The 10,647-nt window shown below is 53.3% G+C and overlaps 1 protein-coding gene across 2 annotated transcripts in view; it reads left to right on the top strand.

Annotated features, from left to right (window-relative positions):
- Positions 1-404: 404 nt before the first annotated feature.
- The window catches only part of SEC16A (SEC16 homolog A, endoplasmic reticulum export factor), a 32,235-nt gene continuing 21,992 nt past the window's right edge, over positions 405-10,647 (top strand). The window contains exons 1-4 of one of the 2 annotated variants that reach the window (XM_040632205.1): positions 405-550; positions 4,175-6,716; positions 7,428-7,826; positions 9,625-9,761. In XM_040632205.1, the coding sequence (XP_040488139.1) occupies positions 4,242-6,716; positions 7,428-7,826; positions 9,625-9,761 (3,011 nt within the window). In that variant the 5' untranslated portion in view covers positions 405-550; positions 4,175-4,241. Of the gene's footprint in view, positions 551-707; positions 769-4,174; positions 7,827-9,621; positions 9,762-10,647 lie in introns of those variants that run through there. The other variant, XM_040632203.1, reaches the window with a different exon arrangement.

Here is a 10,647-nt window from a genome sequence, read left to right as displayed (position 1 = left end):
TTCAAGACTGGTCCTTCACTTGGGTCTGCCTGAAGAGCCCCAACTCTTCTCCCATCCTAAGACAAGAAAAGACTGGGAGAAAGAAGCAGCGAAAACAGGACAACGTCTCTGGGCGGTCCTTCGAGCGCCCGGCCCGGCAGGTGGGCGAAGGGCGGGTCGCAGAGGGGCGGGTCGCAGGGGAGAGGCCAAGGGGGCGGGACGAAGGGATGAACGCCGAAAGATTGGTCGTAGGTGAGGGGAGGGGCCAAAGGGGCGGGCGAATGGATGGCCGGCGGGAGGGGGAGCTAACGTACGGGGCGTAGCGTCACGGGGGCTGCTGCGATGGGCGGGGCTGATGGGCGCGGTGGGCAGGCGTGGCGTGCGCTGACGTCGCGGTCGGACACGTCGGCGGCGCGGCGGCCGGAGCCGGATGTGCCAAGATGGCTGCTGCGGCTGTCGTGTCTGCGCTCGTCGCCGCAGCCGGGCCGGCTTCCGCCGGCGGCTCCTGAGGGGCTGGCCCAGGGGTCGCGGAGGGGCCGGGCGGGAGTCTCGGCCGCCCTGTGGCGCGCCGGTGAGGGCCGGGGCCGGGCGGAGGGGAACGGCCGGGCCGGGCCCAGCCCCGAGCGGACGGCGGCGCATCCCCGGGTACCGCCAGGGGTCGGGTAGGGGCCCCGGGGGAGGGTGGGGACCTGCGGGGCCGGGGTGGGTCCGGTGGGCCGGGCGCGCGGCCCGCCTGTCGCCTTCTGCACCTCTGTTGCCCGCCTCGTCAGACTGACGCGGACCCCGCAGGTATGGCCGGCTCTGTGGCAAGTGCCTGTCGGGCTCAGCTGTGTTGACACTTGGCTTAGCCCTGGTGGCCTGGATGGAGGGTTGTGTTGGAATAGCTGGAAGATAGACCAGACCTGCAAGTTTTTAAAGAGTACGAACGTGTACGAAATTTCTTTAGTAGCTTTGCGCGGCCCTTTGCTTGGAAGCTTCTAAAGTAGTTTTGTCCCCATTGGTTGAGAGATTTCTCTTGAGCCACGCTGGTGAGGAGATGGATTCGCATTGTTGTTGTCTGTTAAAATGACCGAGGTGTTGCAGCGGAGGTCGGCCACTTGGGTTTTACATTACCAGTTAGAGGGATATGGAATGAAATTATTACAGTTCTTGTGGGGGAAGTATTACAGTCGAGTGTCTGGGCACATCACAGCCATTTAAAATCAGTTTTTATTGCTTCAGCTGAAAACACTTTTAAGTGGCTTGGAGATTGGGCCTGAGCTGCGTAAGATATTATGTGTTAAACCGGTGTGTGCAGATGTTAAGCTGAGTGGTATTTCCCACCCCCAGATATGGCAGGGAGCAAACCAGGTCAGAGACAGTTGTTCCTACAGTGATACTTTTGTGAGTTTCAGAACAACCAGGCTCCTTTCAGGTTTGGGTTTTTTTTTCCCATGCTGTTTCTTAGGATTCTGGGTGCTGTTATCTTGCAAAAATAAGGCAAGAGGCAAAATAGTGCTGCTTCTTGTTCCTGTGATTCATTCACCCTAAATAGCAGTAAGTCCCAAAATCGTCCGGAAAGCTTTCTTTAGGGTAGTGTGTCGATTTTAATGATTCCTTCTTGCTTCTGTAAAACTCTTTCCTGAATGTCAGTGCCTCCTTTATGATCTTTGTCATTTTCAGCAGTGTTTAGACTCACCTTTCTTGTTGTTTAACATCTGAATGTGTTTGTGTACTTAGGAAGGTTGGAGTTTATGGTGTCTTTAGGTGAAGTGTCCCATAGTCTGACAGGGACATCACACCGACACTCACTGTGAGGGAGCTTATAGGCAAAGGGTAGACTCTCAGGGGCTTTCTGGCGCTCCAGTTGGTTTGCACACTCCTAGCTTGAGGTAGCAGCTCTGAGAGGATAGGAGTGGGCTTGAAGTGTCTCGGTCCCACAGTCAGGAATTTACTTTGGAAATAGGTTGTGTTAACTTATTTCCCAGAGATACAAGGCAGTCTATTTGAAGGGCTAGGTTTATGAGTAATGCATCTTTAAGAAAAGCAGCTGGTCTCTCTGAAGTGGTGCCTTTTTTAAAGTTAGATGTCTTGAGGGTACAGGTTGACTTCCTGGCTGGAATTAAGTTCCCTGGGGTCAGGAGAGAAATGATAGGCAGTTTTTCTGTTTGTGAATAGAGAAAAAAGATCAGAAGGATAATGTTCATGTTCAAGATTGTTCCGAATGAAATTGGCATATTGGTAAAAAGCTCTCAATTATGGGTTGGGCGGAGAGTAGGGGATTCTACTTTATAGGGAAGTGATAGTGTTTGCTTATAAAATGGTGCTTAGTCCAGGAGTTGAGAAAATAGTTTTTAAAGGAAGTTTCTTCAAGGAAAACATGTACGTATAAACCTATGAAATTTACATTTTGATAAAATTTCCCTATTAAACTGCAGTAGGGATTAAGGTCCTAGAATCGGATGTGAATAGAACTTTGTAAGATGAAACCCGGAAGGAACCTTAGAAATGGTCCTGTTGCTTCGTGCTTTACAGATGAAGAGACAGGATCACAGAAAGACAAGGGGTGTTCCCTGGGGCCATTCAGCGGGACACCCAGCCGTGCTCTCCCAGTCACACCTCTGCTGTGTAATCCTCTGGGCCTCTGCCATGTGTGGTTTTTCTTTTTTAAAGCTGCTCAGAACGGTGAGGGTCCGCTGCCGAAGCCTTACCAGGAGGACGTTGTGCCTTTGAGGTTGTCCTAGGAGCCTCTGTTGCACAGATGACAGGAAGGGCTCTGCCTGTCCTCTCTCCATAGAAAGCTGAGGTGTAAATGTTCTTTGTTTTGAAATGTTAGCTTATAACCCAATGAGGTCTCCAATGCTGTTCCTAATATAGTCCATTAAATTTGAGTGAGTTTCAAAGTGCTCTTCCATCAGAAGGGTTCCCTGTTGGCCTAGGACAGGGCATGTGTGGGCAGTAATGGTAGTGAATTAATACATTCCTAGGACTAGTTTCCAGAGAGTCATAGGAGCTTTCATTTGTAAGTAGCTTTACTTAAAACACATTCATAAGTGTGTTCTTGTATTTGGCTCTCAGAAAGATTTCCAAGAGCAAAAATGTTGTACATATGCAGAAACGTGTGGGTTACACCCTAGAGTCCTTCTACAATTTCTCCCTCTGGTGTTTACTTACCCCGTGATTAGCTAAACTTATCCTATTTGTTTGTGAGGGTGGCACTAGGGGGAAGGATTTACACATGGAAAAAGACCTTGTAAAGAGACAGTATCTGGGTTTTTGTCTTAGAAGTACAGGTTAACTGTTCGAGATTATACGTAATGTATTTTATTTAGAAAAAAAACCACCACTAGCACCAGCTACGAAAAAACACTGTAAAGATGATTTTGCCCCTTTGTTTTCTATAAAAGTTTTGGCACTCTGTCTGTTATTGAAAATTTTTGAATCGAGTCAGTTGGTCAGTTTTAAAGCTGCTTTAAGTTTACTTGGGGTTTTCATTCCGGGCATAGTTGTTACAGCTCTGGCAGCCAGAGGTAGCTTGTTCTGCTAATGCCGTTCAAGCAGTCGTCACACAGAAAGTGAGGCCTTTTACATGGGGCATAAAAAGCATTTTTATATGTTTTAGATTTTGCAGCTTGTATTACTCTGTACTTTATAATGCTCTTTCATTATAATGGAAATAAAGATTTTAAACTTTTTGTTTTCATTTCAAGAGCTAATATGAACTTGTGTGAGAAGTATGATATGCAGTCTTACTAGAGGAGTTGGCTGTTTCGGGATCTGGTGATAATTTATGGGGAGGTATCAGCGTGCCTGGCAGTAAATCCGATCAGCAGTTTGGTTGTGCTTCGTCTCTGCCCTTTCGGTGAGGGCATCACGGAGGCATCAGCATTCCATGTGGGTATTCAGCTGGGCCATGCAGAGAAGGCAGTGACTTGTGTGAAGTCAGTGAGCTCCGGGCACAGCTCACGTTTGCATTCCGGTCTGGTGTTCTCCCATGTTCTTGCCTGTGCACTCAGCAGCCCTTGTAGCAGCCGCCCCTCTGGGGCACAGTTCCGGGGGTGGGGGTTGGGGGGGGTGGGAGCAGGAGCGGCAGGCCCCCAGACTGAAGACTCAAACTCTTGTTTCCAGCCTTTCGCTGTTTTTTTTGGTTTTCCTAATTCTGGCTGGGAGTTTGAGTATATGGATTTTATGCTAATTTATTCTTTTTCCTTTTCAGTTCAACTTAAGGAACCTATATCCTGCTTCTATCCGTAAGGAGCATCTAATTGTGCAGAAGATCAATCATGCAGCCACCACCCCAGGCAGCCCCATCAGGCGTGGTTGGGCCACCTCCAGCTGGGACTCCTCAGAGCATGTTCTGGTCCAACAGACCGTATAGAAGACAGGCAAACAACAACGCACCGGTGACTCCAATAACTTGCCCACTGCAGCCAGTGACCGATCCGTTTGCTTTTAGTAGACAGGCGCTACAAAATACATCGTTAGGCGGTTCGTCCAAAAGCAGCCCGCCCATTCTGCAAGGCCCGGGCCCACCAGCGTTCCTTCAGCGCCCTGGTCTGCCTGTGCCTCACACAGATGCTGGGGATACCCCCCAAGGACCAGTGTCGCAGCCCAGAGCAGATGGCAGTCTGTTTTCCAGTGTGTTGACCCCTTCAGCACCATCGGAGCCCGAGGTGAACAGGAGTGCTGAGGTTGCTCCCAGCTCAGAACCCGAAGTTCAGACTCTGCCATATTCTCAGTACATTCCAGGAGCGGGTGCTGACAGTTCTCACGGGGGCCATCCGCACACAAATATGCTTGGGCCTGATAGGCTCCTGAGTAGCCAGAACCCGCACGACAGTGCTGCGGCGTTAGCACCATCCCCTTTCTTCCCTCAGCCTCGTCAGCAAATGCCAGGGCAGTGGGGACCCGGGCAGGGAGGCCCACAACCCTCAGGTCAACATTATTGGCCCCGCCCAGAAGGACCTGTTCAGAACGCGGTGCCTCATACCTCCATCGTTTCTCAGTTCCCTGCTCCATCCAACCCGCATCTTGGTCCTGGCCACGAGCAGCTCAGCTCACTGGTGTCTTTGCCAGGACCCTTAGCCAGTGATGGAAGCAATGAGGTGGCCTACCTGCAAAGTGGAAACCATTCAACAAATAATTTTGATCCTGAAAATGCATTCAGGCAAAATTCTAGGGCTGGGAATACTTGGGCGAGCCAGGAGCTCAGGCCAAGTCCAGGAGTGAATAAAGAGCAGTTGCCAGACCTTGCTCTCGTTAATCCCCTCGCTCAGGGAAATAGCCCAGAAAGCCATTTGCACTACCCCCCAGGGGCTGGGACCAGCCGAGCCCTGTCAGAAGTGGACTCGGGGGCTCTCTCCATGTTTTTTCAAGGTGGGGAGACAGAAAATGAGGAGAACCTCTCATCTGAAAAAACAGGCTCTGCTGGTCAGTCTGACTTCGACGGCTTCTCCCCCAGCCCCGCGCTTGGTCATCCTCCTGTACATGTGGGAGCAGGCGGCATTTACCAGGCCCTTCCCAAAGGTTCCAACAGTGAGGCCACGCAGCAGGGAGGACACCCGCAACCTTATTTTTCTCAGTCTGCAGGCCCCCAGCCTGATCGACCCACCACGGCCAGTGCTGCCATTGCTGCGTGGGGCAGTGCAGCAAGTGCGGGGGCGCACGCAGCCAGCAGCTCGCAGTCTGAGAATGTGGAAGACCTAGAATTCATTCAGAATCAAGAAGTTCTGCCAAGTGAGCCCCTGAGTTTGGACCCTTCCTCCCCAAGCGATCAGGTCAGATACGGGCCCCTTCCTGGGCCAGCCGTCCCCAGGCTCGGTGTTGTGGGCCACGCTGGAGGTGGGGGTCCAAATCTCGAGGCCCCGGATTCAACGCCACACCCTGTGCGGTCTGATAGCGTGTCATCCGGTTACAGCAGCAAGAGCCACAGGAATCTTTCGAGTGCAGCCAGGCCCCAAGACGTAGGCACTTTCATTCAGCAAGAAGTTGGAAAACCTGAAGATGAGTCTTCGGGGAGTTTTTTTAAGCAAATTGATTCTTCCCCTGTGGGAGGAGAGGCAAACGAGACCACCGTGAGCCAGAATCACCGCAGCAGCCTGTCCCAGACCTCAACCCCAAGCCCCCCAAAACCCACTGGAATATTTCAGACAAGTGCAAATAGTTCTTTTGAACCAGTGAAATCCCACTTAGTTGGAGTAAAACCCGTCGAGGCCGATCGCGCCAACGTGGTGGGTGAGGTGAGAGGGACCATTGCCCACCAGAAGCAGCGCAGACCCGCTGCTGCCCCACCCGACACTTCCCCCGGCAACCTGGAGCAGCCACCGGACAACATGGAGACCCTGTTCACACTCCAGGCCTGCTCTCCGCCCTTTTCCATACCTGTGGAGCCCGGGTACGGGCTCGTACATGCTGGGGGGCCGCCCTTGGAAACTGTGCCCCTGGCAGCTGAGAAAAGGCCTTTGGCCAGAGCCCAGGGAGCCGTGAAGTGTGAGAGCCCAGTGACAACGTTGTGGGCACAGAACGAGTTGCCAGATTTTGGAGGCAACGTCCTTCTAGCCCCAGCTGCTCCTGCGTTGCACGTGCCTGTGAAACCACAGCCATCCGAAGTGATCCAGCCGCCAGATGAGGGCGCGTCCGCTCTGCAGTCCCAGCAGCCAGGCTCTGGCCTCCCTCTGCACAGTGGGGACAGCATTGGTGCTTCTGAGAACCTCGAGAACCCTCCCAAGATGGGAGAAGAGGAGGCCCTCCCGTCACAGGCAAGTTCTGGCTATGCCAGTCTGTTATCCTCACCGCCCACTGAATCTTTGCAGAATCAACCAGTCTTGATTGCCCAGCCTGATCAAAGCTATAATTTGGCTCAGCCCATTAATTTTTCTGTGTCCTTATCGAGTCCTAATGAGAAGAATCAGCCCTGGAGAGATGGTTTGGTGGGGGATAAACCCTCGGCAAGCAGCCGGGCTGTGGGGGGAGACTCTGGAGACAGTGCTCCTGTGTCTGGGATCGTGGCCGGCTGTCTCACCCGCTCACCTCTGCCTAATAGTCTCACGCACAGTAGTTTTCCACAAGTTCCTGGTACTTCGGAAATAGTTTCTAATCAATCTACTAATTTGCTGGTTCAGCCACCGCCTCATCCAGTTCCAAAGAACTTGCTTTCAGAAAGCCAGAAGATTGATAATGCAAAGAACGTTCTTCCCGAGTTGGTTTGTGGCCCTGCTGGAAGCACAGGCGTGATGTTAGTGCCACCTGCAAACGCTACCTCGGTACCTGCTGGTAATAAGGCAGATCACTCCAGTCATTGGGAAGAAACTTCTGGAGCCCTAGACTTCACACTAAATAGGACTTTGGAAAATCCTCTAAGAATGTATAGCCCATCCCATTCTGACAGCTCTGCTTGTCAGCACACCGTCAGCAGTCATCCGAGACAACCTGGGCCAGGGCCACATAACTCAAACCATTTCTACCAACAGGTGACAAAAGACGCTCAGGAACAGCGTGGCCCAGAGAGAGCCCAGCAGGAGCCAGCACCACCTCCCCCACAAGGGCCCAAAGCAACATGTACAGATCCTTCAAACCCAGGAGGTCCACCCGTGCAGGGACAGCCCCAGAACTCGGTCCCACCACCCACAAGCCCAGCTCCAGCTGACGCAGGTCAGCCACTGCCGCCTCGGCCACCTCGGTCTTCCAGCGCGTCGGTCGTGTCTACCAGCTCGAGCCAGGCAGCCGTGCGGTCAGACCAGCACTGGCTGCAGCCGCCTCCTCCAGACCTGGCATCTTACTACTATTACAGACCCTTGTATGATGGCTACCAGTCCCATTACCCCTCGCCATACCCACCGGAGCCTGGCACGGCCCCCCTCTATTATCAGGTATGGTCAAGCTCTCAGACTAGAATGCCATGACCAGTGGTTCCTTTCTCTCAAGTTGTGCTCTCTCAAGGCTGGCTTTTGTTGCTCAGTTCAGAGGTAACCCACAGTGCCACCCCGCGCAGAGTGCCGGTTGCTGAGGCAGGCGTCCCGCTCACGGGGCTCGCTCTGCCCAGTGCAGCCCGTCTCTTGAAGTTTACTCTGCATGCCTCTGTACTGCGTCGCATGCAGTACCTGATTGAATTTTTTCACATGGCATCCCCCAACTTAAATGGCGGAGGAGCCATCTGTTTCCTGTCCCACTGGCGGCTTCTCTGCAGAACTTGAGTTGTGGGTGGCACAGCCCCTGGAAGCTCTGGTGGGGTTTTGACGTGGAAAATCTACCTGACAAGTAACAGGAAACTGTAGTCTTTGAAGTCCCTTCTTGAGAATAAAACATTTAGAGAGAAAAGTTAGGTTTGGAATTCCATCCAAGGTGGGTGAAATTCCATAAACTCCTTGAGGCGCACGGTGGTCCCAGCGGCGGGATGGGGGTGGCCGCTGTGCTGTGCAGAAGCCTTACCCTTGATGGAGGTGCAAGTGCGTGAATGTTGCTTAAATTGGATTCTGGTCAGTCCTGTGTTACTTTGAAACCATGTGGTTCAAGTGTACACATTAGCTCACTATGTGCTTCTCATCACTTCTAGTCCCAGCCCAGCACCACCCAAGGGCCGCTGAGTTCAAAGTAGTGTGGACCAGAACTTTAAAAAGCGTAGTCCTGCTGGGCAGGGGCAGGTGGCCATCTTGGAGGCCTCGCAGTCAGAGGCAGTGGGCGTGTGGGGCTGCTGGGGCTTGGGCCAGGCAGCAGCCCCCACTGACAGGCTTGGGTCTCCTTTGTGGGCTTTGAGCATCTTTGGGAACGTATGAATAGGGCACAGCTAACCAATGAGACCAGCAAATTCTAGCTTCTGGAAGGAGCCCAAGGACTCCTCTTGCCACACACAGAAATTGATTTCTCATGCACCCAGAGCCCCGGGGGGCCTGGCAGAACATGGGGAGAGCAGCGTACCTGCTTTGGGTTCTTTTATGCAGCAACTCCTTGCATGTCTCAGGAACGCCAGCCAGAGCCCAGCGTCACTTCTGTGGGAGCCCGCTTCTTGCTGCCCTTTGGCCTTGTTGCCACAGTCTCCAGCAGTGGTCAAGAATAAGTCCAGTTTATGTGATTTCTCCTCTTCTGCCAGGTGATGGCATAGGGTCAGGCTCGTAGACCAAAGAGCTGATTCTGTCTCATGTCTGGACCACCTCGTCTCTGCTTCGGGTTTTCACATGGCCGCTCCTTAGAGACAGAGCTGTGGCCATTCATCAGTCTGTAACAGGGCTGAAAGCCTCGTGAGAGTAAAATATCCTCTCTTTGAGGCTTCCCGTAGCTCCAGGACCCACTGAGATGGAACCCTGGTTATTTTGCTTACCTGAGATGGTATCTGAAACAGAACACCAACTTGTGGGGTCATAGCACTTCCACATTCGAGACTAAGGACCAGAAGCCTGGCGGAGCCCTCTAGAGTCCCTGCAGCTCCGTAGGGGTTGCCCGCTGACACGTTGGCCATCTCCTGAGCAGGACCAAGGCAGCCCCTTTGAGGAAGAGCCTGCTGCCTGTGACTGTGGATTTCAGATTGTAGATTTTCTGTTCTGCATGAAGGGAGCCCCAAGTCTATGTTCCTCCTAGAGAGCTGTCATTGGTGCCATTTAGAGCTAGTGCCGGGTGCTTGACATGTTGTCTCTTTACTGGTCTCTAACGTTGCACAAACCCTTCTTCCAGCAGGACGTCTATGGCCTGTACGAGCCCAGGTACAGGCCCTATGACAGTGCGGCGTCTGCCTATGCTGAGAGCTACCGCTATTCCGAGCCTGAGCGACCCAGCTCCCGAGCAAGTCACTGCTCAGACCGGCCGCCTGCCAGGTGATGGACGTTCGTGTTGCTGGCTGTGGTAGTAACTTAGTGATCTGAGAAAGACTGTATGTGGAAAGAGTTAACCGACCTATTTCTTCCATGTTATGTTTAATCAGCATGGGCATGGCACAGGAGCACTTTGACATTGAACAGAGCCCTCCCCTGCAGCCGTGCTGTGCTGTCAGCCAACACTAGGTCAGGCCAGACCCTTGGCAGGGTCCTCCATGAGCCAGCCGGGCCTCTGACCGCCGAGGCGCACACCCGGCTCTGGCATTTGGCTGGCTGGGTGTTCAGGGCCCTTAGACCGTGGCAGCTTTGCCCCTGGTGGACGCTTCCCTGCTGTTCATCACAGAGGTGCTTGATTCTCAGGCCGGGGCACCTGCCCACGTCCCTTCCGCAGCGCTGCCCCCTGTGCCGGAAGGCGCCACACGCCTCTGTCCTGACGCCCTCCGATGACCAAGCACATCTTGGTTCTGTGATGGTAGATGAGGGATTTTTATTTTTTTTTTTTAAGATTTGATTTATTTTAGAGCGGGAGCGCAGAGGGAGGGGCAGAGGGAGAGAGATCTCAAGCAGACTCCCCGCTGAGCGTGGAGTCCGACACAGGGCTTGATCTCATGACCTGAGCTGAGGTCAAGAGTCAGGCGCTTAACTGAGCCACAGGCGCCCCTGGAGGAGGGATTTTGAAAGATCCCTGGCATCGTGCCTTCAGCAGGTAGGAACTGAAGCAGGTCCTGGTCCTCCCACTTGGAGCCGTAGGTAGAGCAGCAGCGGGGCCGCAGGGTGTGCAGCCTGTTCCCAGGGAGGTGTGCCTGCCTTCCAGAGCCTTCACCTGTCCTGGCTCGTCGTCCGGTTGGAGGAGGGACGTGTCACGGGTGTAGGTGTTGTTACAAGA

This window comes from Ursus maritimus, unplaced genomic scaffold, assembly GCF_017311325.1.
Source record: "Ursus maritimus isolate PB19 unplaced genomic scaffold, ASM1731132v1 scaffold_17, whole genome shotgun sequence".
Classification (NCBI taxonomy): Eukaryota; Metazoa; Chordata; class Mammalia; order Carnivora; family Ursidae; genus Ursus; species Ursus maritimus.
This window is presented reverse-complemented; position numbering and strand designations above follow the sequence as displayed.